Raw genomic sequence first — 23,657 nt, forward strand, 5'->3', positions numbered from 1 at the left:
GGAAAGGGAGTGAGAGCTATGGACGTGCGGGGGAGGAGACGACTGTTTCTGACCCTTCGGTGCGCCTTTCCCTCATCTCCTCTTCCCGCATAAGGTTTACGTGGGCATGCAGGTGAAGAGCACGATGCAAAAGCTTCAGGAAGAGTGGACTCGCCGTTCAAAAGATCTCCAAAGACGTGCAGAGCACACCTCGAATCAAGCTTCCCGAGCACCGTCACTCTCCCGCGGTGCTTCCCGTTCACGTCCGCGAAGCGATTCCCGCGACCGGCTTTCTTCTACCCCCGAGCGGGAAAGCGATGTTCGGTCGAAGGCGAGAGCGAATGGGATTGACCGGTTGGAGAGTGCAATGAAGGAGAGTGGGGATGTAAATGCCGGTGGTGGACAAAAAACAGGTGTGCCGCTTTCCTTTGACCACTTTTCAGCTAGTGGACAAAAACAGAACTGCCACATACCACTCCCCTCACACCTCCAGGAGAGTCGTTCATGATGTTGGCAGATAACGTGCGTCTTCTCTCGCTATTTTGGCCTCTTTCCATGCTACCAGCCATTTGCTACATATTCGTCACATCAGGGCATCGTACTTATACCCCCTTTTCGGGCGTTCACAGGACCCGTCAGATCCATTCAACCAATTCTGGACGATCATGCAAGGTGTACTTGAGAACCTCTCTGCTCCGGTTGCGTGGGCTACGGTCCCGCTGAACGGGGAGCTCTCAGCGCCTGTTCCCAGTCCTCCTCGGGTAGCGAGCCTTTCACCCTCCGCGACACCCTCGAAGGCGAATCGGAGCAAGGCCCCCGCTGTGCCTGACCTGAGCGACGAAGAATGTACGCAGTCGTGAATTTTGCAGATTGCGTTCTTGACTGAGCATACATTGTAGCGGAGACATTTTCCTCCGACGAAGAGGAGGACTTTTATCTGGTGATGCCTACTGCTTCTCCCCCTCTTACAGCTTCCCCCGGAAATGGGAAGCATTCCTATCCTCCCATGCGACCCAAAACTCGGGAGGAGCTGCACTACGAGAATATCGCCCTGAAGCAGCACGTCGACTCCCTTTCCAAGACACTGCAAAGCACACAAGAAGCGTTGGCGGAGAAGGAAGCAGCGCTGAAGGAGAAGGAAAGGAAGGAGAAGGCGAATTTGGGCATGTTGAGGGATAGCTTGGCGGATATGAGGAGGGGGAGGGAGAGCGTTATCCTTGAAGGTGTTAGGCATGGGCTTGGAGGGTTGACCTCTTCGAGACGTGGAGAGCAGATGCTCCGTCCCAGCGAAGGAGGAGCAGTCAGTCCCCAGCCGCCGGCTGGTGTCCTTGACCGGCCCGACCCTGCTGCAGCGGCGAAAGAACCAGAGGAGAAACGGGTCCGCGAGGCTGAGAAGGAGAAGGAAGAACGGGCCCGCGAGGCGGAGAGGGAGAAACGCGAGGAAGCACACCGTCAAGCATCTGAGAGGGAGAAGAAGCACCTCGAGGAGCTCGAGTCCGTTCGTGCGAAGCTCAAGGCTGCCGAGGAGGAGTCGATGAAGTTGCGAATCGAGAATGAGAAGAACGTGAGTCCTCCCAGTCCGTCTTCTCTTCTTTTTCCGTTCAACTCACTCGTTATCGCCCGGCTGTGCTGACTGATCTCTACAGAAGGCAGATTACAAAAAGTACAAAGACAGGTGGAACACGCTCAAAGAGCATGCAAAACAGAAACAGCAGGCGAAGGAAGCCGCCGCCGCCGCTGCTGGTGCCGGTACCAAGAGCACGGAATTGGGCGTCGGGGCGACTTCCGGCCGTCGCCCTTCGGTGTAACAGGAGTGAGCACAGGTGGATACCGCCGGATCTTGGGATTTTGGCCCGACGGCGAGCGGGGACATGCCCACTTTTGGATTGATTTTCAGAAGACCCCGATAATTATGCACTGTAATCAATTCCTACTTGTCCGTTATCTCCCATCAACATCAACATCATGAGAAGTAGTGTCGGCTCGTTATCGCGACACATGTTATCAGTCTAGTGCGTTTTGCGCAATTTTGATTGGCAAGCCCTTATTTGGGTTTTATGTCTAACTTATCTAAGATAGTTACTTTATTTCTTCATTCGTTACAGATTCCTCGACCTCCCTTTCCTCCCCGACAACCCACCCTAGCAACTCCTCAGGTGATATGATAGTACACGCCTTCCCGAGGCCACCCGACTATAGAAGTACACTCACTCGACCGGAACTGAAAGCGAAACCAAAGCGAAACCAGAGCCAAAGAAGCTAGAAGCAAACGGGGGAAAAGAGAAGAAAATTGAAAAAAGGCAAATCCATTGCCACTGGCAGAGGGAGCGTCGTTTTTTAGTCGAGCTTCGCAGACCGGCGGCGAGGTCCGGGTCGAGTGTAGGGTACATACAGAGTGCAGATCGTACATCGTACATCGTACATTGTAGACTGGAGCTTGGAGGTTGTAGATCCCCGACAGGGGCAGTCCGCTCCTCTAGTCGGACCGTGTTGTATCGTATCATACTCGCTGTATCACATCGTGCGCATATCTATCGCATGTCGCATGTTCCAGCGTGTTCAAAGAGTCTCGACCAGCTCCGGCGAAGGGGCAAAAGGAGTGGGAGGTGCCGATTCCGGGATGGGGGAAAGCAGCATTCGCAGTCGTTGTCTTTGGTTCTCCTGCCGGTCCTGCAACAGGTCTTGCGGGGAATGCGAGTCCAACAGGAGGAGGTTGTCGTCCGACACATCAACAGGATCCGGGTTGGCAGTAGAGTCAACAGGTTCCCCCTGCTCCCAGTCTTCCCGCCCAGGCGCCCAACCTTTCCACTTCTCCCCCCTAACGACACTTCCCCTAGTCGGGCCCATCCAGTCCCAGCCCAAGCCCCACTCCCCCAACATGAGCGATGAATTCCTTTCGACGACCCAGCCCCGCCTCGCAAGTTCCTGCAAGACGCGAGCGACGTTCCTCGCGTCGTCGATTCCAGAGTGTTGACGGCCTTGGAAGGGGGGGAGGGAGAGGTTGTGCAGTTGACAGGGGAGGGAAAGGCCTGTGTGTTTCGTCCCTCTTTCTCGCTCTCTCTCTGGTTCTCCTTCTGGTTGTGCCGGTTCGGGTTCGGGTTCAGGTTCAGGTTCAGTGTCCGGATCTGTTTCATCAAACGTGCGCAGAGCGACCCTAACCAGCTGTCGGACATCCACCACCTCCTGGCCTACCCACGCCGGCACGGGGATATCAGAAAGCCAACACTGTTTTACCAAAAAGTCTCTCAAGTCCCACGGTCCGTCCGTAACGAACGTGTACCTGACTAGCTGCTCGTCCGTTTCCGGATCCAACAGACCGTGGAGGACGAGGAACTCCCTGAACTGGGCTAGCACCTCCGGGAACGTGGGTGCGTTGTTGATGTGAGACTGGGTTATGCCGGTGAGGGAAGTGCAGAAGGGCGTGAGCTGGGTGGCCCAGGTCGGACGAACGAAGCTGCGGAACTCGGCGAATGGGGTTAGGGAGGCCATACGGCCCGAAGTATCCATCTCGTTCCATCGCATTAGTACGACGGGCCATTCCTGGTGCGGGTTAGTTGGGTTATACAGGGAGGAGCGGGGGACGCACGATTATCTCGTTAGGGTAGTCGAACCCTACTCCTTCGTCGCATGTAGCTTCGACGTCCAGGAGGAGGAAGGCGTCGTACGGCTGCCTACGGAAGATCTTGTGTTCCGAGGCGAGGGGGTCTGCGAATGGGGGGAGGGGGAAGGGGATGCGCGGGTCGGTGGGGGAGTCGGGAGGTGAGAGGGAGAGGGTGGAGTTGGATATGCTTGGGGAGAGGGTGGGAGGTGAGATAGAACGGGTGAGGGAGAGAGCTAGCGAGAGGGAGGAAGGGGTGAACTCGGGTGCGGAAGGGTCAAGCGAGGATCTCCTTTTCGCAGGCCGGTTGCTAGGAGCATTAGCATTCGCGGAAAATGTCCCCTTCCTCGGCCTGGAAGGGAGGGAATTAGCCCGTTGACGCTGTTCCCTATCGCGCTCTGCGAGGAGGGTGAGCAGCTCAGGCTCGAGCTCGAGGGAGAAGGTCTGGGTTTGCGTTTGTGTTTGCCTTGGGGGAGCAGGGGCTGGAGGGGATTGGTCCATTGGTCGGGTAGTAGAGGCCGTTCGTCGTCGTCGTCTACGTTCACGTTCTCGGCGGATATCGTTCTGCTGTTCAGGTTGTTGTGGGGGTTGCGGATGTTGGTGTGGGTGTGGGTGTGAGGAAGGTGCTTGGGACCGTTTACTCGCACATGGGTGTGATTGCGCTCTTTGCAGGTCGACTTCTGGCACTGCTGCCTGCTCTACAGACTTTGCTCTCCTGGGCATCTCCCTCTCTCTCGCCCGTTGACTCGCTCGTACCCTCTCCAAAGGCGTTTTCTGTCGTCGTACTCGTACAGGAAGGAGAGAGAGGACACCAGCGCCGAGGAGGGTAAGAGTGAGTGCACAGATGAGGAGGGTGTTCATCGTTGTTCGTCCAAGAGAAGTGAGGGATTGTGGTGGTGGATGAGAGTGCTTATCGGAGTGAAGATAAGGTTGCGTTAATGGTTGCTTTTTGGGTGAAATTGATGATTACTTGTAATTCCTTTTGATTGGGATACGACTGATAAGGCCAAAAGTTTTTAAGTGTGATAATGAACACAGTCACACGATCTATGAAATAATAATGATAAGTCTCGTTTATTCCAAATAAAGAGACTTAGTTACCTGTCCTGCGATGTAAAGTAAGAGTGGAAGAGAGACTTGAGAGAGACTTGGGAGAGACTTGAGAGAGAGAGGTGATATGCCTCCAAATGAGGCCCAATATACGTTCTTGTTTCCGTTTCACTCCTCCAAACGTCGAAGAATATGATATTGCAACCGATACACTAACATAATGCGCACCTACTGGAACGGCGCACACCTATATTCTTCTTTTCACATGTGTATTTATTCAACCCATAGCCACCGTAACCACGTAGCAAAGAAGCAGAAAGCACAGGTAGAGAGAAGCAATTCGGTGTTATTTAAGTGCTGCATTGGCTTAGGGGTCCACGGACGTACCCTGAAGAAATCGACACAGTCCGCATATACATTACACCTCCTACAGCTCACAGCTCTCCCCCTCTAGCACTGCTCCCAGGTGCCCAAATTTTATTCTAGACTAAGAGTATGCAACCCCGCCCACCTGTGGCGTCCAAAGACGTCGGAGGAGGGGACGACCTCGGGGAGGACTTTGATCTCGACCCTGATTTCTCACCTCCCGACGCGGGCGCTGCAGAAGAGGAAGATGGAGAGGAAGAAGGGTTTCAGGTCGAAGACGACACTTTTGTCCCTGATCCGGAGCTGGATGACGGGTTGAGGGATGTGAGGAGTACGAGGGCACTGAAGAGGAAGGCGTTGGGTTTGGATCTTGACCTGGAAGAGGGGGAAGGGGAAGTCGGAGGACCGGAGAAGAAGAAGAGGAAGAAGAAGCCTAAGGAGGTGGATGCGCTAGATGGGGAGGGGAGGGAGGTGCTGAGCCCCCATGGGCTGGAAAGGTGGTGGAAGGAAGTGTTGGCTAAAGAGGGTGTGGCTAAGGGACTCAGTGCGTTAGAGCTGGAGGAAGCGGCCCTTCCTGGTGGGTGTTTCCTTCCCATAAGGCGTAGAGGCACTCATAGGTGTACAGAACAGTGCTTTGAGGACACCTCAGCCTTCAACGACCCGCGCACAGTAGAAAACCTCCCAAAGTTCATAACAGAGCGTACGCCCCCTTCCCCCCAATTGAAGCACATGTCTAACCCTACCCAGATGTGCCAAAACTCGCCATCCGCCTTGCCCAGCGACCGAAGAACCCAGCAGCCCCAACATGTCTCTTCCTCTCCCCCGCTGCGCTCCGAGCAGCCGATGTCTGTAGGGTACTCAAGGCTTCCGGACTGCGAGGCGAAAAAGGTGGTGAAGTTGCCAAGGTCCGCCTCTCCCCTCTCCTCCTTTCTGCAAACGCTGATGCTCACCCCAGCTATTCGCAAAACATTTCAAGCTCCAGCAACAAGCTGATTTCCTCGCTCGCACCCGAGTTGCAGTAGCCGTCGCCACCCCCAACAGGCTGCACCAGCTCTTGGAACACGATGCGCTCGGGCTGTCTGCGCTCTCCCACATAGTGCTCGACTCGACTTGGAGGGACGCGAAGGACCGCACGCTCACTTCTGTCCCGGAGGTGAGGACGGACGTTGTTGCTCTCCTGCGGGGTCCGCTGGGGGCTAAGATCAGGGAAGGGAACGTTCGAGTCGTCGTTTACTAGATTAGATTAGAAAGATACAGTACTATCAAACTCCCTAGAACCCGCGCGGGTTAACACGTTGTGTTATCTGTCTCGTGGTCAGTTTGGCCCGTGGGTGCGAAGGAGCAAGAGAAAGCGCACCCGAGTCCATTTGGGAACTTTGTGAATCCCTTTTCTGTACCCCCTCGACTTGGCAGAAAAGACAGTATACTTGTCCTTTGCCGGCATCTCGTGTTCTTTCGGTAGCTCCAGCGCTCGGTCCTGTGCTCGCGTCAGCTCATGATATTCCCGGGACTACCAGCTCCAGCTCCAGCTCCTGGGACAGAGGGAAAGAAGGACATACGAGAGATTTGGTCTGTACGCCACTGGCTTGAAGTGCGGAGATGACACTGTCGACCTGTTTGAGCCGGAAACGTTGGCGTGCTTTGCGTGGTGCGGAGAGGCGCCATGGGATTTTCCTGTTAGGGGGTTAAGTAGGCGTTTGGGTTGTCCAGGAGGGGTAGGGGGGAGGGAGGAAAGGACGGACCATAGTAGACCGGAGAGGGATGGGAGAGTGGGGAACATGGTGTGACTCTTCGTGTGAGGGAAAGTATGATGAGGGACTAAGTATTAATATTTTGGGAATGAAGTTTGGGTCCGTGTTGCCTTTTTAGGTAATTAGTCAATATCAATATTAATGTCAATGTCAATTATTACAATTAATTCTGCTACAGGTCAAGGTCCGAGTCGTCGTCTTTTGTTATAGGACGACTTGTGCGTATTGACCGCTTAGGCACCTCTTCGTCCTCGTCGTCCTCCGCATTCGCTCGTCTCCTCTTTATCTCCAGCTTGGGGTTAATCACTTGAGAAGCGATAAGAACCGCTTCCAGTTCTGTCACAGTCATTAAACAATTAATATTCCCAGAAGTAGAAGGTAGGTTCGTAGCGCACCCTCAATCGACCTATCCCCCGCAACTCCCCAAGCCACAACCTGGTTCGTCATCTCCCCCTTCCGGTACATCAACAGCGTAGGCACGTTCCGGTCCGGGTAGTTGGGAATACACTTGTCACCGACGATAGAGACGAACTTTGTGTGCGGGTATCGGCGTGCAAGCTCCTGGATCTGGTCACCGAGTCTGACGCTAGCGTGTATACTGCGTTCCTCAGCTGTCTGAGCGAGGCGAGTAAAGGGAAGGAAGTACCCACCTGTCCTTGTACAGGAACGCAACGACGCCCGTACCGCTCCCCTCGCCCTCGTCGTCCTCCTTACTCGCATCGGTAATTTCTCTCGTATAGTCGTCCCTCCCAATCGGCCTCACAGTCCCAAACCTCGCTCCCCCAGCCTCACGACGGAGCTCAGCCACCTTCTGCCTCTGATACTGCCGCATAAATCGTTCTGTGTCACTGTCATTCTCCTCGTCTGCGAGCTCTTCTAGCTCATCGAGGTCTGCCTGCGCGAGCTGGTCGGAGAGTGTGGGCCCTGCTTCGGGGGAAGGAGAGCGTTCGGGAGCGGCTTTGGGCGGAAGGATCCCATGTTTCCGGAGGGCGTCGTTACTGCAAGTGCTTAGCTCTTGCGCGAACCTGTAAAGCAGCGACGTACAACTCTGTATCTTCGTCCGGATTGAGAGCCATGAATATGGATAGGTGGGAAAGTCACGGTGCTTCGGGGCAAGGGTCCTTTATATGCCTCTTTCCCGCTGGCAATTAGGTGCCTAGCTCCGCTTGCAGCTCGCAGTTGGCTACCTTCAAGTTGGACGATGCGCAGACTCGCAGCGTCGATTTATTGCTCTTTACGTCTAGGGAAATGATCTGCTTGAGTATATATATGGCTAGGTTCTGAAGTCTGCTTCCGGATTCTACTGGCTTATGTACACACGGTCACTGCGGTCCTTGTCCTTTGTTGGCTAGCATCAGTATCATTCCCCCCTCTATAACCACCACCATCATACCCTGTCACATACGCACATACCACCACAGACATCAACATGTTCCAACCTCTCACACTCGCAGAGGTCGAGAAACAGATCCCACGTCAATATCAAACCGAGATCTTTACCCAAGCACAGCAGAACAACGTCATCGCCGTGATGGACACCGGCACAGGCAAGACGCTGATCGCGATCACGCTAATCAAATGGATGACAACGCGTCTGCGCGCTCCGGGCGAGGCGCGCAAAGTCGTCGTGTTCATCGTTCCTAAGGTGCCGCTGGTAGAACAGCAACGCGAGGCCATCGCGCAACAGACGAGCTTGGAAGCTAGGGGATATTATGGCGCTCTTGATGTCGATTATTGGAAGCGCGAGCAGTGGGCGAAGGAGTTTGACGAAGCGGACGTGCTGGTTATGACCCCCCGAGTACTGTATGATCTCCTGAGTCATGCGCATTGGAGCGTTGATCGGGTAGGTGTATGCGCACTGGAAGAGGCGGATGACTGATCTGAGGAGGCAGATATCGCTCTTGATATTCGACGAGGCGCATCATTGTCGTAAGAACAACGACTACAACCAGATCATGCGCGATCATTACCATAAATGTGATCCGGCACGGAGGCCAAAGGTCTTCGGTATGACAGCAAGTCCGATCTGGAATGTCAAAAATCCTGCTGACTCGCTCAAGTATGTCTTCACTCATTGACAGGATGGAGAGAGTTTCATGATGCTTTTAGGGAGCTGGAACGGAACATGAATTCTAGAGTTCTGGCAGTGAGAGACAACATTGACGAGCTGCATAAGCATGCGCCGAAGCCTAAGGAGATCGAGGTCATTTACGATAGCACGCCCACATCGTGGCTCGCATATCCTTATCCTACTATGATCAACCCGATCATGAATGCCGAACGCCTGGTTGTTCGGGATTCTGAGAGCAAGCGATTTCGGACCAGGTACGAAGCTACCATGGAGTCCGTCGGTATCATCGGGGCGGAATACTATCTCTCCGCTGTCGTCCCCCGAGCGATCGAGTCCCTCGTGCTGAACAAACGGCGTGAGCTAAGCACGCTCCGCAAGCTGCTCTCTGTCGATGACCCAGCGCCCGGAATTGCTAAAATAAACGGGCAGATCGAGGAGCTAGAAGGGATCAAGGCTCTTCTCGTTCAACAATCCGCCCATTTCTTCGCGCAATCTCTCGAAGTTCGACCAGAATGGCTTGCACCTCGCGTTATCCGACTTGCAGAGATCCTCCAACAATGCTATACGGCCGACCCGGCGTGTCAATGTATTATCTTCGCGGAACAACGTCAGGTGGTCATGGTCCTCAGCTGGATCCTGCGTCATATCTCGTACCTCAGAACGATGATTCGTCCGACTTTCATCACAGGTCACGGAGGATCAACGCATCGTTCAATGAGGGACCTAGAAGATGTCCAAGGCATGTCAGTCAAGGAGCAGCAAGTGGCCGTGCGTCATTTCCGCGACGGCAAGGCAAACCTCCTCGTCGCTACGAGCGTCGCAGAGGAAGGCTTAGACTTTCAGCCCTGCAATCTCGTCATCCGATTCGATGCACTCAAGACGATGGTTTCGTATGCTCAATCTCGCGGTCGCGCAAGGCAGAAAGCATCGACGTACATCATCATGCGGCGTTCTGTTCCTACCGAAGCCGATAAATACACGCAGTTCATGCGTGCAGAGCCTCAGCTGAAAGAAGCATATCAGAAACGCGCGATTCAAGATGGTGAGATTGACGATGATGCTGGGGAAGACGTGAGCGAGAGCGATCTGCGACTTCGTGAGGTGTATACAACTTCGACTGGAGCAAAGCTTACCTATGGGAACGCGATCGCCCTCATCAGTCGGCTTTGCGCGGTGCTTCCTATTGAGCCTGGACTGCCTGTGCTGAAGCCTATGTACGGGTTGATCGACGGAGCGAGCCCATCTCCAGACCCGGCGTACCCACTCGGCTTCGGCTTCTCCAACACTCTAATTCTACCCTCTGCCTTGCCTTTGCCTCGCGACCAACTTCATCGGCAGGGTCCATACCGACAGAACAAAAGAGAGGCCAAGCGTGCGGTGGCATTTGACGCAGCGCGATCTCTTCATCAACTGGGTTGTTTCGATGACTACCTCCTTCCGCTTCAAGAGAACAACGACAGAGAGGGTGTCGATGCTGATGGAGAGCAATTCAAACCCCTGGATGTGGACGACGTATTCGAGTCAACTGCTATTGATGCATGGGGTGATCCGTGGCAGGAAGGACAGTCACTCTTCTGCTATCCTCTTCAGTTTGAGACATGCATTGTGGCCGGTCTGGTGACTTGCGCAGTATTTGATCTGAACGATGTGAACGAACCGACTGGAATAGCCACCAACATCCCACGACTCGACAGGGTCGTCGTCCTCGAATTCAACAGCGAAGATCAACGCAAAGAACAACTTCAACTCATGGAGAAATATACCATCTTTGCCAAGGAATGGGCTATTTCTCGACGACCTTTCGAGGGAAAGCTTTCCTGCTTCTTTGTGAAGCTCACTCAAGATGGTCTGCCTGATTTCATTGCGATGCAGCGGGCCCTTGAGTCTCCTCTTTCGGTGGATTGGCGCCGGAACTGGACTGAAGAGTCACGACTCATTGTAATGGAGAAAACTAGCTGGCTCCGCGCCTATTGCTTGCTAAGCGTAAGGAAGGATATTACGCCATCTACTCTCTTATCATCGATTGGGCGAGATTGTTGCGAAGCTGGATGCACCACCTATCTTGAACATTACACGTTACTCGAGAAGAACGTTGAAAAAAAGAAGGATGCAAAAGCCTTAAAACAGGACAAGGAGGTCGTTCGCAAGCCGAGCAGCTTTCCACCCTTGTCACCAGACGAGCCGATGGTAGTCTTGCTACCGGTGCGAAAGAGAAAATCGGCGGACTCGGAATCGGAATACTTGATTCCCTCATCTTTCATCAAAAGCGTCTCGTTGGAAGACGAACTGTTCCGTGTCGTCGAAACTTTTCCCTCCCTGCTGCGGCAAATTACTGCCGTAGTACGGGCACGTGCGGTAATAAACCTCCTCAAGCTGCCACCCTATCCTGTTCCTCGCTTTGCAGAAGCACTGGTCATACCGGGAGTTGTCCCCAAGTACAATTACGATCGATTGGAATTCCTTGGGGACACCTTTTTGAAGCTCGCTACATCCATTCACATCTTCAATAAGTACCCCCATAGACACGAGGGTCAGTTGAGTGTCTTGAAAGATGGATCCGTCCGCAACACATACCTCAGAGGAAAGGCATATCGATTGGGTATCTACCATTACAACGTTACCGACAAAGTTTGTGGTCCTAAGCGGTGGATGCCTCCCGTCACGACTCACACGACGCTAGATGGTGTCATCCCATACGTCAAACAAACTTCTCTACGCCGATGTCTTTCCGATTGTGTGGAGTCTCTGCTCGGAGCTGGCTATCTGTGCGGTGGACTGGATGGTTTGCTGAGAACAGGAACTGCCATCGGCCTGTGCTTTGGTGGCATGGAGCCGTGGTCACATCGCTATACTGGAGATAGTCCGTCCTGCGGTGCGTCGACAAGCCTGAGGCTGCTGCAGGATACGCTCGGGTACGAGTTTCGTAATCCCTTGCTGCTTTTGGAGGCTCTCACGCACCCGACCTTTCCTGATTCTCAAACGCCTTCGTATCAGAGATTAGAGTTCTTAGGCGACGGTACGCTGTGCCCCTTCACTCAGCAAGCTTACTCACCCTTGTTACAGCTGTTGTTGATGTCTTCATTGTCGACTATCTATTTCATAAGTTCCCAGCGTGCACCGCACATAAACTGACGTGGATGAAGCATCTCATCGTTTGCAATTCACTCCTCGGTGCTGTTGCCATTCGTGAATTAGGTCTCTATAAGCACATGCTCTATATGGCCCGTCGTCTCGACCTTGAGATCACTTTATCTGTCAGGGTGCTGGAACCCTTGTCTTATCAGGAACTGGCGGAAAAGTGGTGGGAATTCGATCCACCCAAAGCACTTAATGACGTGCTTGAAGCTGTGCTTGGAGCTGTTCTGGTGGACACGAATTACGATTTGCAGCTTTGCAGGCCTGTTCTCGAGCGCTTGTTCAAGGACATACTGCCATTGGCCCATCCTGATGTTCCGCTTCATCCTGTCATGGAGCTGTACATGTGGGCTGCGAGGAAAGGATGTACTCGTATTCGCTTCGAGTGCGTGTCCGAATCAAATGCATTGTGAATTTGCTGAAAAATATGCAGAAAATCGCGTCAAAGGGACGAAAGCAACTCAAAAGACACCTTTCATGTTTTGGTTCATGACACTGAGATTTCTCGCAGTACAGGGGACAGTCTTTCGATAGCCAAGTGCTTCGCTGCTTATGAAGCAAAAGCCACACTGAGCGACCCGACGAGTGACAAGGCACTGCACAAGCATTGTAATTGCGAGGAACGAAGAACGGAAGAAGCTCGTCTGCGCGAAGAGAAGAAAGCCCTTAAGCGCAAGGAGAAGGACCAGGAGAAAGCCAAACTCACGGGGAAGAACGTGCATATCGACATGTCTTCGCCCAAGAATGATGGTGCTTACTTGGTCATGGACATGGACGACACAGAAAACCCCGAGAGGGGTAAATTGCTCGGCGTTGTGGAACCAGAAGAAGTGAAGCAAATCGTTGACGCCATATTGGATGATCCTCTGGATGCCGCCGATATAGGGGCGATCGGCAACTCAACAGATGAGACGGACAAAGGGTTTGCAGAGATTGGACGAAAACTCTTAGAAGCTACTGAAGAGGCATCCATCCATGGCAGCAGCGAGGAAGACTTGGACGATGACGGTGACGTTAATGAGGAGGAGCGTGACCATCACGACCATGAGGATCAGCATGATGAGGGAGTGAGCGAAGCAATGGATCTTGACGAGAATGTCCAGGATGGCGGTCATGCACATGCTGCAGATGTGGAAGACGAAATGGCCATGGAGGATATCGTCCTTTGGCCAGCTTCCCTATCTGCCCGGGTTCGTGATCTCCCCTAAGCATTCTCCTTGGAAATCCCGTTCTACGACCTGGTTCTTGGTATTTCTATGATCCGTACACCTATGCCCACTTGTCGTGATGCGATAGAGGTGTACCGTAACAAAAGCCCGGCTCCGAATAGAATATGCTTGTGTGAAACATGACGGTGTTATCATTCATACTATGAACAATCATGAGAGTGTATCTGGGAAGTGTGTATCGACATGTGAAGCGGTATGGTGTACGAGAATGACCATAGGCAAAATCAGTTGTGGATCGAAACCCAAAAGGTAACAGGACGTGTCAGCAGTCAATCAGTAGTCATTAAGAATCAGGTATAGCAGCAGTCTCTGCACATCAGCAGGTGAATAGTATCAGCAGTCTCCCCATGTCGAGTGTTCAGCAGCAGCAGCCCCTCACTCTTCCACCCAGAAGCTGGGCACGACCATCGTAACGTGTTGGAAGAACCAGAACGTCTGGATAGGCGGCTCGATCGCAGCAGCAGAGCCGGGAAGCTCAGCCGTCTTCGCCGCCTGAACCCAGATGGCATACACGCCCAAGCCCTTCCTCGCCGTCTCCGCATGTTCGGGCTCGACAAGCAGCTCGATCCGATCCTTGAGCGCATGTTGCCCACCCGGCATGCGCATCACCCGCAGTTCAGTCTCCCCAGTGGCTTCGCAGAGCATTTCTGGTGGACCGAGGAGATCGTCGTCCTTCACATTTGCGGGCAAAGTCCAGGGATCGAAGACCACCGTGGCGTATTTCTGGCGCAGGACGTCGGACGACGCGGGATCGGGAGGGCGGACGGAGACGATCCGCCTGACGGAGTGTTCAGTGCGGAGCAAGGAGTGGGTGAGCGCCGTAGAGAACGGGGCAAGCGTGGGTTTGTCTGCAGGTGGCCAGGAGCTTGCAGGAGGTTCTCCGTTGGTGTCAACGACGACGGTGCTCCCTTCCCAGAGGTTGGGCCCGTCCCACCAAACAGGTTCAGGATTGTTATTCCAGTCTGCACCCCAGGGTCTGGCCTCCTCCTGCACTCCAGCGGCGATCAACGCCTGACGCCTTTTCCATTCCGCCTCCTTCTCCCGCCTGTATTGCTCCGCCTCGTCGCGTATCCTCTTATCTCGCTTATCCCGCTCCTCGAGCACTCCCTTCGCGGGCATCCACCTCCCGTATCCGTCTAGGAGCACCATATTACCCAGATCGTTACAGCATGCGATAGAGAAGTTGTCTTCCGCGCCTTGGCTGAACGCGCGCGTAGCGAGCAAGTCGGGTTTGATAGTTTCTTCCAGGAATGCGAGCGCGCGAGTCAAGTTGTCCGTGCACTCGGGGACGACGCGATCTTTCAGCAAGTAGCGTATGTAGAGGGAGACGATGATGGGACCATCACGAAGCTTGGCCTCGCTCCTGCAGCAGCGCATTAGCATACACCACGTAGATCAAGAAGAGCGGGTCATACCAGCACAGACCCGCATAATGATACCTGCTGCTGAAGAAGCGCTTCAAAGTATCGATAGTCCTATCGAGGAACCGAGCGCATCGTTCATCCCACACGTCCTCCATATTCTTGGGCTCGGGCATCTCTTCATCGTCGTCCGAGAACTCGTCTTCCGCAGGCCGGCGCTGAATACCCCGGGAGACCTTCTGCTTCCCCCATCCCCCCAGCTGGGTTTCCTGCCTTAGGACACCGATGTAGTCCAGGAACTGCATACAGCGCACCATAGTCAGCAACCTTAACTAGAAAGGTCCATGAAACCACGTACCCTGTCCCAGATAGACTGCACACCAGACTCCATCGAATGGCCTTTCTTAAACGCCTTCGTTGCCAGGTCAATCCTGCATACGCGGTCCTCTCCCCTGCACACGGGTACGATCAGCATCATCCCCTCTAACAAACAAGCACTCACGTCGGATAGTCATTATGCGACTGTTTCTTCATATCCTCCAGCTCCCACTTCTCCCACCAAGTGTGCCTCTTCCCACTAGCCTTCTCCGCCTCCATCCCCAGCGCCTTCAGCTCCTCTCGGTGCTTCTTAGCCTTCCTCCTCTTATTCGCAGCGACGATCGCCCTGTCTGCCTTCTCCTTTCCGCGCCACATCCCGCTCTGATCTTTCCCAGGCTCGAGAGAAAAAGGCTCGTGGCGCGTCGACAACTGTACAGTCGCTACACCCTTCCCGTCAACTTCCACGTCAGCGTCAACGTCGGTCTCGTCCTCGTCCTCGTCCTCGTCCTGTCCGATAGCGTCCTTGGAGATAGCAGCAGAGTCCGGAACAGAGGGGAGGAGGATCCCACTAGGCTCGAACTCGTCGAACGAGACCACCTCAGGGGAGGCGAAAGGAGGATAGCGGAGTTCTGCGACTGGGTCGGGAGGTACGAGAGAGGTATTTGTAGGTTCTGTCGCTGGGGCAGGGGCTTGCATGTCTGTTTTGATAGACTCCATTCGGCGGTGTTACGGTAACTACGGAAGACGGAAGACAGAAGACAGAGAAGACGGAAGGCGGGATAGAAGAGATAGGATCCCCAATATTCGTACCGGTGGAGATTAAGCGGGCCTGTGTGTGTTCGATGCACTTAGCTGTGGTTTTTAACTTGCTACTGCTACTGGCGTTGCTGGTAATGATGGTGGTTTGTGGTGAAGAGATGAGAAAATATTTTCTGGCCAGTGGATGTTTTTATAGGAGAGCATCACCTTGTATAGTACTCACTCAATAAACTGCCGAATCACATGAGTCACTGGGGTCAACATTCCCTGAGTCAGTGGAGATAGGAGATCCAAAAAGGGGAGAATACAATTTCACTTCTTCTTTTGCTTTGACCCATCTATCAGTTACTATGTGATATATCAGCAGTGAACTTCTGAGTTTTCCATCAGAAGTTCACTGCTGATATATCACATAGTAACTGATAGATGTGTTAAAGGAAAGAGGAATTGAAAGTTGTATTCTTGGAGGTTCTCCTATCCCCACTGACTCAATCCATTAAATCAAGATAATGCACCTCCGAAAGCTCTCTCATCCTCTTGGCTGCTTGCTCTGGAGTCAAGTCCCTCTGCGCCTCAGCCATAAGTTCAAACCCCACCAAGAACTTCTTCACCGTCGCGCTCCTTAACAACGGCGGGTCGAAATGCAAGTGCAAGTGCGCAGCCTCGCCCTCATCGTCCAGCTGCATAGGCGTGGGACGCTGGTGAACCCCCATGCTGTACGCGAAGGAGCAGGAAAAGAGGTTGTCGTATCGTTTTGTGAGGCGGGAGATGGCGGTGGAGAGAGAGGTGCGCTCGTCTGGCGTCAGGTCGAGCAGGGAGCTGATGTGCCTGTGCGTGGGGAGGACTGTTCGCTCGTCAACCGGTGTGCCGCTTCAGAGGAGGAAGACGCACGCATAACCTCAAACGGCCATACAGCCCACCACGGCACCAATGCCACCCAAGGCCCTTCCTCTAGCACGACCCTCTCTCCGGCCCCCTTCTCAAAATGCGCGTACTCGCACAACATACACGGTTTGCCCTTATCGCCCCTCGGTGCGCCAGAGGGCGGGTCCGGCGGGGGGGAGAGGGAATACTTGACCAGGTTTCGGAGTTCTACGCTGGGGATTTGAGGGATGGAGGACATGGACCAGACTTGCCCGTGTGGGTGGGGGTTCGAGCAGCCCATGATGGCGCCTTTGTTCTACCCTATGTGGTTAGCACTGTAACTGGTGACCCAGGAAGAGAGCACACCTCGAACACCTGCACGTACTTCACCCCCTCCTGCATACCGCGCTGCACGAACACCCTCGTCCATTCTACCACAACCTTCTCTATCTCTCCCACCGTCAGTCGTGCGAGGGTATAATCGTGTCGCGGGTGGAAGATGACGACGTCGCATCCTCCCAAGACGGGCTCGGTGATGAGCAGGGGATGCGGCGCCGGGGGAGCGGGCGGAAGCGGACCGGCCAGGAGAGCAGGGTAGTCGTTCGCGAACGTCTAGTGCTTTTAAGCCCCTGGTATGCGATTTCCTCAGGGAGGGGAGCGTACATAAGTCTCCGTATACTGCGGCAGGACGGCACCCTCGCTCCTGCTATTCCCGGGACACAAGTAGCACTTCGGGTCGTACTGAGGCAACGTGTCCGCTGCGGGAGGTTCCACTTGACCTAACCAGGGCCGCTTCATCCGGTGTGGGGATACGAGGACGTATTCGCGTAGGAGGGGGTTGTCTGCCTGACCATTAATAGACCCGTACATGGTGGAGGAATGGACTTACAGCGGCGATGGGGGTGCTCGCTGGGGTCGAATACTGGGGGGTCGGTCGCCATCTTCAGTCACTTCTAAGCTGAAAAGCAGGAAAAGGGAAGGGGAGGAGATAGAGAGGGGCAACAAATGCCAACAGCAGTAAGTATTTATTTATTTCCTCATGGTCCTTGCTTTGTTCCGCGATGAAGATCCGCCGCCGCCTACTCGCTTCCGGTCGGAGTTAATTCGCGCCGGTTCTTTTCTGGAAGCTTCCCTGACAAATATAGGTCGTGCGCATCTCTCTCTCCCATCCTTCTCTTCACGAATACCTGTTATATCCTCATAAAGTAAAGTATGCCAACCTGCAACAGGAAAGGCTGTGGAAAAGAGTTCGACCCCGCCAAAAACTCGGACGGAGACTGTCAGTATCATCCCGGCGGTCCAGTAAGCCAGTCCAAAGCGCCCACTTAGAAAACGCCCTCACACCGCGTAGATATTCCACGAAGGGTTGAAATGCTGGTCTTGCTGCAAGGAGGTGAACAAACCTGTGCTGACGTTTGACGAGTTTATGGCTATCCCCGTAAATGGTTTCACGATCTCACAAAGGCGCGTTGCTGACCGAGAGCTAGGGATGCGCAACAGGGAAGCATACACTGCAAGTACAGGAATCTGCCCCGCCTCCTTCTGTCAAGACTTCCACGCATACGGTCACCGCCTCCGAAGGAAAGGAAGTGTATACCACGGCAGCCGCCTCGCCCACTCTCGCAGCGCAGACCTCTCTCCCCAAGCCCGTCCCCGCAGTGCCTAAAGCACCCAAGGAACCCGCAAAGCCCGTCCCGATAGAGATAGAGGATGATGAGCCTGGGGTAAAGGTCGAGCCGGGGACGAAATGCAAGAGGAACGGGTGTAATGCTGTGTATGTGGATGACGAGACGCACCGGACTGAAGGGGGGAAGGAAGCTGTCTGCGTGTTCCATCCCGCTCCTGTGCGTTCCTTCCCCCTTTCGCCGTGATATTGTACTGAATTTCCCAGCCTATATTCCACGAAGGCTCCAAAGGGTACATGTGCTGCAAACGCCGTGTGCTGGAGTTTGACGAGTTCCTCCGAATCACCGGGTGCACAACGGGGAAACACCTCTTCGTCGGCAAGCCCAAGTCTCCAGAAGCGGAAGAAGAGCTCGTGCAGTGCCGGATAGATCACTACCAGACGCCGAAGACTGTACAAGTGAGCGTGTTCGCTAAGAAGACCGGGAAGGAGAGTATGGTGCGCTTTGGGGAGCAGAGCGTCGAGCTGGATCTTCACCTCCCGGAGAGGAAGAGGTTTACGAAGACGCTGAGGCTGTACGGACCTATCAATGCTGAGGAGTCGGGTTATACGATCCTGGCAACGAAGGTGGAGCTCAAGCTAGTAAAGGCGGATACGAGGTCGTGGAATATGCTCGAGCAGCCTAGGGAGGGAACACCTGTGCCGGAGGGGTTTAACCTTACGTTCGGCGTGGGTGGGAGGACGGGCACGATCGGTGCAAAGGATGTCATACTAGACGAGGGGAACAAGCTGAAGCGCGCGGGTACGGACGTGAAGGCCTAGATCGCATAGGGATAGTGAAGGGTTGAAGGGCGCATGTATCGGTAGGCTAGGCGTACCATCACAGGAAAAGTCAAACGGCATATCACTTAGCACTATATATCATTCATTTTTCAAATGCTGTCCGATAATATTTGATAGGGTATGGGAGTTGAGCAACGGGCTCTTTCATACTACATGACCTGGGGCACATCAGCTTGTGAAGTGAGGGAGTGAACGCGGTGAACGTACGACATAACTTTTGTTGAGGTTGGGGGAATAGTGGTAGCAAGCATGGTACAAGCATGATAACATTGCATAGCGGTCTACATCGTGTTCAGCGGCGCCATCAAGGCCAAGGGGAAAGGCATACCAGATGGTACATGAACCTTGAAAGATGCGGGCACAGTCCGTAGCTCATGAGCGGTGATTACATATATTCACTCGAGGGCGGCTCGTCATGGTTTTGACATGGCAGCCGCCTCAGCCGGGGTTGGGTCTGGTGCCTGCGGAGCAGTGTGCTCTGTTGGAGGAGCAGAGGATCCAGGAGAAGTTGTACCACCAGGTGTGAACCCACGACCACGTCCGCGGGGGCCTCTTGGTGCACCTCGGAAGCCGCCCCTTAGTTGGCGGCCTGTGCCCCGCGGCATATAGCCACGATCGTACCCGCGTCCTCGTTCAGGAGGGGGACTGGGAATATCCTGTGTTACTGGAGATTAGGTTCGAGGTCCTAGGTGTAGAGATAGTACATGCCTTCCCAGCATCCCATTCTCGCCCAACGCGATTCCCGAGCTTGCGCTCGGCATTAGCCTGCCTTTGGCTGTTGATCTGGTTTTGCACCTCACGCCGCTTCTTGGCGGCTTCTCGTTCCTGTACCATAGCCTCTTGGTATCTCTGGGCATCTTTGTCGGCCTGCTCGCGTTTTGCGAGGATCTTTTCGTTCTGGAGACGGATACGCTCCATTCGCCGAGCGAGTTCATCCTCAGAGGGTTTGTCCTGAGCATTTTGATGAGCATAGGACAATTGGGGAGAGGTATGTTACTCACGCGCACGCCGCCAGTCTTCACCCTGTCAGGATTGACGTATCCTGGATTACGGGGCTTCTTGTGGTCTTTCGGGGACTTGGCGGCTTCGCTGGGACTTGTGGCAGACTTTGCTTCCTCCCCGTCCGCGGTTTCTTCTTCTGTCGCAGATGTTTTCGCTTCGACGTCAGGTTTGTCATCCCTCGCTTCAGAGGCATTGGCTGTTTGTCCCTCAGCAGGTTCTGCCTTGGGGTCGTTGCTGGGTTCATCCATGTCTGGTGGATCCACGTTGTCTTCGTGACCTATTCCAGAGACGATAGGTCCGATGTCGGACGGAGGGTTGTCAAAAGTTAATCCCAGGACAGAAGCACTTGAAGAGGTCGTGTTCGCTGGCTCTGAGTCTGTCATCGTCGACCCACGACGCGTGTATGCAGACAACGGCGACGGCAGAACGGCGTTGACGTTGTCCGACGTTGTCCGTTCATGACGACGACCACGGAAGCATCTCAGTGGCAGTGTAAGGTTAATCTCCGTCCGATTATTTGTCAGTCGGAGTTTGCGTCCTTTTCAACCAAAGTTGTATCGGGTTAGTCTGTTCAACCAGGTTACAATGCCACCAAGGCGTACACGTCGTTCAGGCAGGGAAGACTCTCTCACACCATCTGAACAAGGTGAAAAGATGGAGGACGACGCAAAGGACAGCTATGAACGTTGTCCTGCTTGCCCTGAAACGGTGAAGGACATCAAGCGCAAGAAGAAGGAGGTTTGGGTGTCGTGTGAGAACTGCTCGACGTGGTACCATTGGGACTGTGTCAGCAAGGGAGAGGATCTCAGTCCCATTGATAAGTGGTATGGGGTTATCCAAGGTTTATCTATGGATACTATAGCATTCGTATAGGTACTGCGAGAAATGCCTCGCCACCAACGGTCGACTCCAGATCACGTACAAGCCCAGCGCGACGCGCAAGTCTTCACGCGTCAAGCCCAAGCAAGACTATGCGAGCATGAACGAGGGCCTTCCGTCTGACCCAAACCGATGGACCAAAGTACTCAAGGTGAAGAAGTTCGCCAAAGACAGGTTCAGGCGAATGAAGGGCAAGGACGTTACCCTGGAGTGGGTCGAGTCGAACGACGATGCGCTTACCGAACCAATCGTCATCCTAGAACCAGCGGGGTTGGGGATGAAGATGCCGGGGGAAGACTTCACTGTTGACGATGTTGCGGAGCTTGTGGGACCAGATGCGCCGGTAGAGGTTATTGGTGAGTGAGTCACAATCCGCGCAAGGTCGTTCTGACCAGCGCCCTAGATGTTGCCCAGCAGAGCAGCTCTGCCGGGTGGACACTCGGGACGTGGGCCGAGTACTACGACAAGCCTGCATCCCAGCGTGACCGTATCCGGAATGTCATATCACTCGAAGTCACAGGCACGAAACTGGCAGAGAAGGTATGCCCGCCGAGGATCGTAAGCGAAGTCGACTGGGTGCAGGAGTTCTGGCCAGCCAATAAACGCGGAGGGAAGCACCAGTGGCCCAAGGTTGGGTTGTACTGCCTCATGAGCGTCGCCCAGGCCTGGACGGACTGGCATGTCGACTTTGCAGCGACCAGCGTATACTATCATGTGCTCAAAGGAGCGAAAGAGTTTTATTTCATCAAGCCGACCGAGTCGAATTTGGCTGTGTATGAGAAGTGGAGCGGAAGTGCAGAATTGCAGGCTGGAACCTGGTTGGGAGATATGGTGGAGGAGGTAATAAAGGTATCCCTCGTGGAGGGGAATACCATGATTATACCTACTGGGTGGATTCACGCGGTGGTAAGCATATTCCCTCTATACAATGGGGCGATATATTCAGCTTAATATAGTATACGCCAGTCGATTCCCTGGTCTTTGGTGGAAACTTCCTGCATTCCTTCAACATTGCAACTCAACTCCGCCTTCGGCAAATCGAGATCAACACCAAGGTACCAAAGAAGTTCCGCTATCCTTACTTCGAGAAGCTATGTTGGTATGTGGCTGAGAGCTTCTGCGACCAGCTCAAGAAGCACGTAGACTTGTCCCCTCGAGTGCTCCGCGGATTGGTGTCTTTAGCGGATTTCCTTGTTTCAGAAGCACGGCTAATCGAATCTGGCGTCGACACTCCGCAGCGACGAGAAGCCAAGGATGCGATACCCGGGGACAAAGTGAAAGATGCATCAGCATTGGCTAGGGAGCTACAGTGGCGCGCCAAGGAGGTGTTAGGCAAGGAGGATGAGGACGAAGAGGACGAGCGACCCGCTAAGAAGCAGAAGGTCTCGAATGGCAAAGGAAAGCATCGCGCCGTGACTGAGATGGACGAGGCCGTTGAGCCGGGAAGTCACAGACGACCGAAGTTCAAGAATTGGAGTCCGATGAAGTGGGATATCCGGACAGAGCGCGATCTCGACGAGCGACACGATGTGGTCACTGCAGAGCCGCCTGGGGATTGGGTACTCCGAGAGGGCGCACTAGACAATCTGGGGTCAGAAGGGAATCAGGGTGTTGAACATGTGACTACAGGGACGGAGTGGGTGCGGATCCGGCGTTACAAAGGCGAGGATGGGAAGGAGAGAGTTGAGCGGGTGAGGATCACGCGAGTCATCGAAGACTGGACATGGGGCATCGGCATGCCCGAAAAGAAGCCCGTGGTTGATGGAGCCGATCGAAACCCTGGAGACGCGCAAGATGAAAAGACCGAAGTTGGGGATGCCTGGTTGGTTGCACCGTCTGTCGCAGATGGGGATGTGGATATGAAGGATGCAGAAACAGGGGACACTGCGCATGTTGCTCCCCTAGGTGGGACTGAGTTGAAGCGAGAGGACGTGGTAATGCAGTCTTGATTCTGCCTTGCCTCCTGCGCAGTGAGGGAGACTTCCATTATTTTCCGGGTTAACTTTGGGGTGTATTAATCTGACATCGTCATACTATCCTGTAACCACTACTGATATCCACACACCCCGTAATGAACACACACTTTTGTACACCAAAATTGAGGTCGTACGACAATATTGTGTGGGAGAAATTCGGGGCTAAGGCGGTAACACGGCGAGGAGGGACCGTGCGCCACCAGCGGTGTTTCCGCTTTCATGTACGTTACCAAACACCCTTGCACCGCCGGTCTCCTCACTTCTCTCCTCTTCTCCTATCCTGGCAACACAACAGTCAGGACTGTACATCAGTATTGCTGTCATATCAGGCTTAACTATCAACTATCTGATCGTTGTACTTTTCGCTTGAAATCGACTTGGTCTAGTCATGGCGGACCCGGGAACAGGCCGTCCACAGTCCACTCCGCACACCACGCTCGAGACCCACCACGAAGAGGGCGAAAGCTGGGAGCCGTATGAAGGTAGTGACAACGAAGATCCTTACGATGCGTACATTGCTTATGACGTCGATGAACCGGATGAGCCTGCTGCGGCGACGAGTGTTGCTGATGCTGACGCGAACGGCGGACAGTCCCGTTTGCGCCCAAGTAAGTACACCGCATACATTGCCGTCGCTAACAATTTATCTGATCGTGTACCTCACGCACAGACCCTCCGTATTTGAACATCCTTACAAGTAACTCTCAGCCCAATCTCTCCGCTCCAGCTTCAGCCGACAGCACGACCCTCCCAACGCCGGATTTTCGCACGACCCTCCCAACGCCGGATTTTGGCATGGCCCTCCCAACGCCGGATTTTCACATGGCCCTCCCAACGCCGGATTTTCGCAGC

At 54.0% G+C, this 23,657-nt stretch overlaps 11 protein-coding genes across 11 annotated transcripts; 5 read left to right on the forward strand and 6 right to left on the reverse strand.

Moving 5' to 3' along the window:
• Nucleotides 1–290: 290 nt before the first annotated feature.
• DACRYDRAFT_75017 (uncharacterized protein) lies at nt 291–1,477 on the forward strand (the record flags this gene model as incomplete). Its single annotated transcript, XM_040776102.1, has 4 exons — nt 291–377; nt 426–501; nt 609–825; nt 879–1,477. Coding segments are annotated over exons 2-4 (834 nt in total), but the record flags the coding sequence as incomplete, so codon positions are not given.
• A 533-nt stretch (nt 1,478–2,010) lies between these two features.
• On the reverse strand, nt 2,011–4,078 carry DACRYDRAFT_75019 (uncharacterized protein; the record flags this gene model as incomplete). The annotated part of the gene is made up of 2 exons (XM_040776103.1): nt 2,011–3,519; nt 3,566–4,078. The coding sequence occupies 2 exons, from the start codon at nt 4,076–4,078 to the stop codon at nt 2,539–2,541; spliced, it is 1,494 nt and encodes a 497-aa protein (XP_040632584.1). The 3' UTR covers nt 2,011–2,538.
• Nucleotides 4,079–5,122: 1,044 nt separating this feature from the next.
• On the forward strand, nt 5,123–6,230 carry DACRYDRAFT_13620 (uncharacterized protein; the record flags this gene model as incomplete). Its single annotated transcript, XM_040770990.1, has 4 exons — nt 5,123–5,570; nt 5,619–5,693; nt 5,741–5,898; nt 5,949–6,230. The coding sequence occupies 4 exons, from the start codon at nt 5,123–5,125 to the stop codon at nt 6,228–6,230; spliced, it is 963 nt and encodes a 320-aa protein (XP_040632585.1).
• Nucleotides 6,231–6,264: 34 nt separating this feature from the next.
• On the reverse strand, nt 6,265–6,773 carry DACRYDRAFT_104177 (60s ribosomal protein l31; the record flags this gene model as incomplete). Its single annotated transcript, XM_040767886.1, has 4 exons — nt 6,265–6,297; nt 6,351–6,470; nt 6,553–6,667; nt 6,736–6,773. 4 exons carry the CDS (start codon nt 6,771–6,773, stop codon nt 6,265–6,267), a joined length of 306 nt encoding a protein of 101 aa, XP_040632586.1.
• Nucleotides 6,774–6,916: 143 nt separating this feature from the next.
• DACRYDRAFT_86691 (thioredoxin-like protein) lies at nt 6,917–7,820 on the reverse strand (the record flags this gene model as incomplete). The annotated part of the gene is made up of 4 exons (XM_040776784.1): nt 6,917–7,080; nt 7,140–7,324; nt 7,395–7,742; nt 7,789–7,820. The coding sequence occupies 4 exons, from the start codon at nt 7,818–7,820 to the stop codon at nt 6,917–6,919; spliced, it is 729 nt and encodes a 242-aa protein (XP_040632587.1).
• Nucleotides 7,821–8,149: 329 nt separating this feature from the next.
• On the forward strand, nt 8,150–13,158 carry DACRYDRAFT_113750 (uncharacterized protein; the record flags this gene model as incomplete). The annotated part of the gene is made up of 5 exons (XM_040769693.1): nt 8,150–8,587; nt 8,637–8,803; nt 8,854–11,831; nt 11,879–12,335; nt 12,384–13,158. Exons 1-5 carry the CDS (start codon nt 8,174–8,176, stop codon nt 13,156–13,158), a joined length of 4,791 nt encoding a protein of 1,596 aa, XP_040632588.1. The 5' UTR covers nt 8,150–8,173.
• A 304-nt stretch (nt 13,159–13,462) lies between these two features.
• DACRYDRAFT_113751 (uncharacterized protein) lies at nt 13,463–15,554 on the reverse strand (the record flags this gene model as incomplete). Its single annotated transcript, XM_040769694.1, has 4 exons — nt 13,463–14,542; nt 14,595–14,839; nt 14,899–14,992; nt 15,043–15,554. The coding sequence occupies 4 exons, from the start codon at nt 15,552–15,554 to the stop codon at nt 13,555–13,557; spliced, it is 1,839 nt and encodes a 612-aa protein (XP_040632589.1). The 3' UTR covers nt 13,463–13,554.
• Nucleotides 15,555–16,100: 546 nt separating this feature from the next.
• On the reverse strand, nt 16,101–17,422 carry DACRYDRAFT_92921 (galactose-1-phosphate uridylyltransferase; the record flags this gene model as incomplete). The annotated part of the gene is made up of 5 exons (XM_040777114.1): nt 16,101–16,461; nt 16,509–16,797; nt 16,848–17,093; nt 17,145–17,323; nt 17,371–17,422. 5 exons carry the CDS (start codon nt 17,420–17,422, stop codon nt 16,106–16,108), a joined length of 1,122 nt encoding a protein of 373 aa, XP_040632590.1. The 3' UTR covers nt 16,101–16,105.
• A 271-nt stretch (nt 17,423–17,693) lies between these two features.
• On the forward strand, nt 17,694–18,927 carry DACRYDRAFT_46538 (chord-domain-containing protein; the record flags this gene model as incomplete). The annotated part of the gene is made up of 4 exons (XM_040774714.1): nt 17,694–17,783; nt 17,833–17,926; nt 17,982–18,325; nt 18,373–18,927. 4 exons carry the CDS (start codon nt 17,694–17,696, stop codon nt 18,925–18,927), a joined length of 1,083 nt encoding a protein of 360 aa, XP_040632591.1.
• A 133-nt stretch (nt 18,928–19,060) lies between these two features.
• Nucleotides 19,061–20,363, reverse strand: DACRYDRAFT_20100 (uncharacterized protein). Its single transcript, XM_040771793.1, has 5 exons — nt 19,950–20,363; nt 19,657–19,899; nt 19,277–19,604; nt 19,156–19,229; nt 19,061–19,106 (listed from the first exon to the last, which is right to left on the reverse strand). Exons 1-3 carry the CDS (start codon nt 20,331–20,333, stop codon nt 19,362–19,364), a joined length of 870 nt encoding a protein of 289 aa, XP_040632592.1. The 5' UTR covers nt 20,334–20,363; the 3' UTR covers nt 19,061–19,106; nt 19,156–19,229; nt 19,277–19,361.
• A 241-nt stretch (nt 20,364–20,604) lies between these two features.
• Nucleotides 20,605–22,874, forward strand: DACRYDRAFT_75040 (Clavaminate synthase-like protein; the record flags this gene model as incomplete). The annotated part of the gene is made up of 4 exons (XM_040776104.1): nt 20,605–20,774; nt 20,824–21,185; nt 21,233–21,735; nt 21,786–22,874. The coding sequence occupies 4 exons, from the start codon at nt 20,605–20,607 to the stop codon at nt 22,776–22,778; spliced, it is 2,028 nt and encodes a 675-aa protein (XP_040632593.1). The 3' UTR covers nt 22,779–22,874.
• Nucleotides 22,875–23,657: the final 783 nt, after the last annotated feature.

This window comes from Dacryopinax primogenitus (assembly GCF_000292625.1).
Source record: "Dacryopinax primogenitus strain DJM-731 SS1 chromosome Unknown DACRYscaffold_2, whole genome shotgun sequence".
NCBI classification, from domain to species: Eukaryota; Fungi; Basidiomycota; class Dacrymycetes; order Dacrymycetales; family Dacrymycetaceae; genus Dacryopinax; species Dacryopinax primogenitus.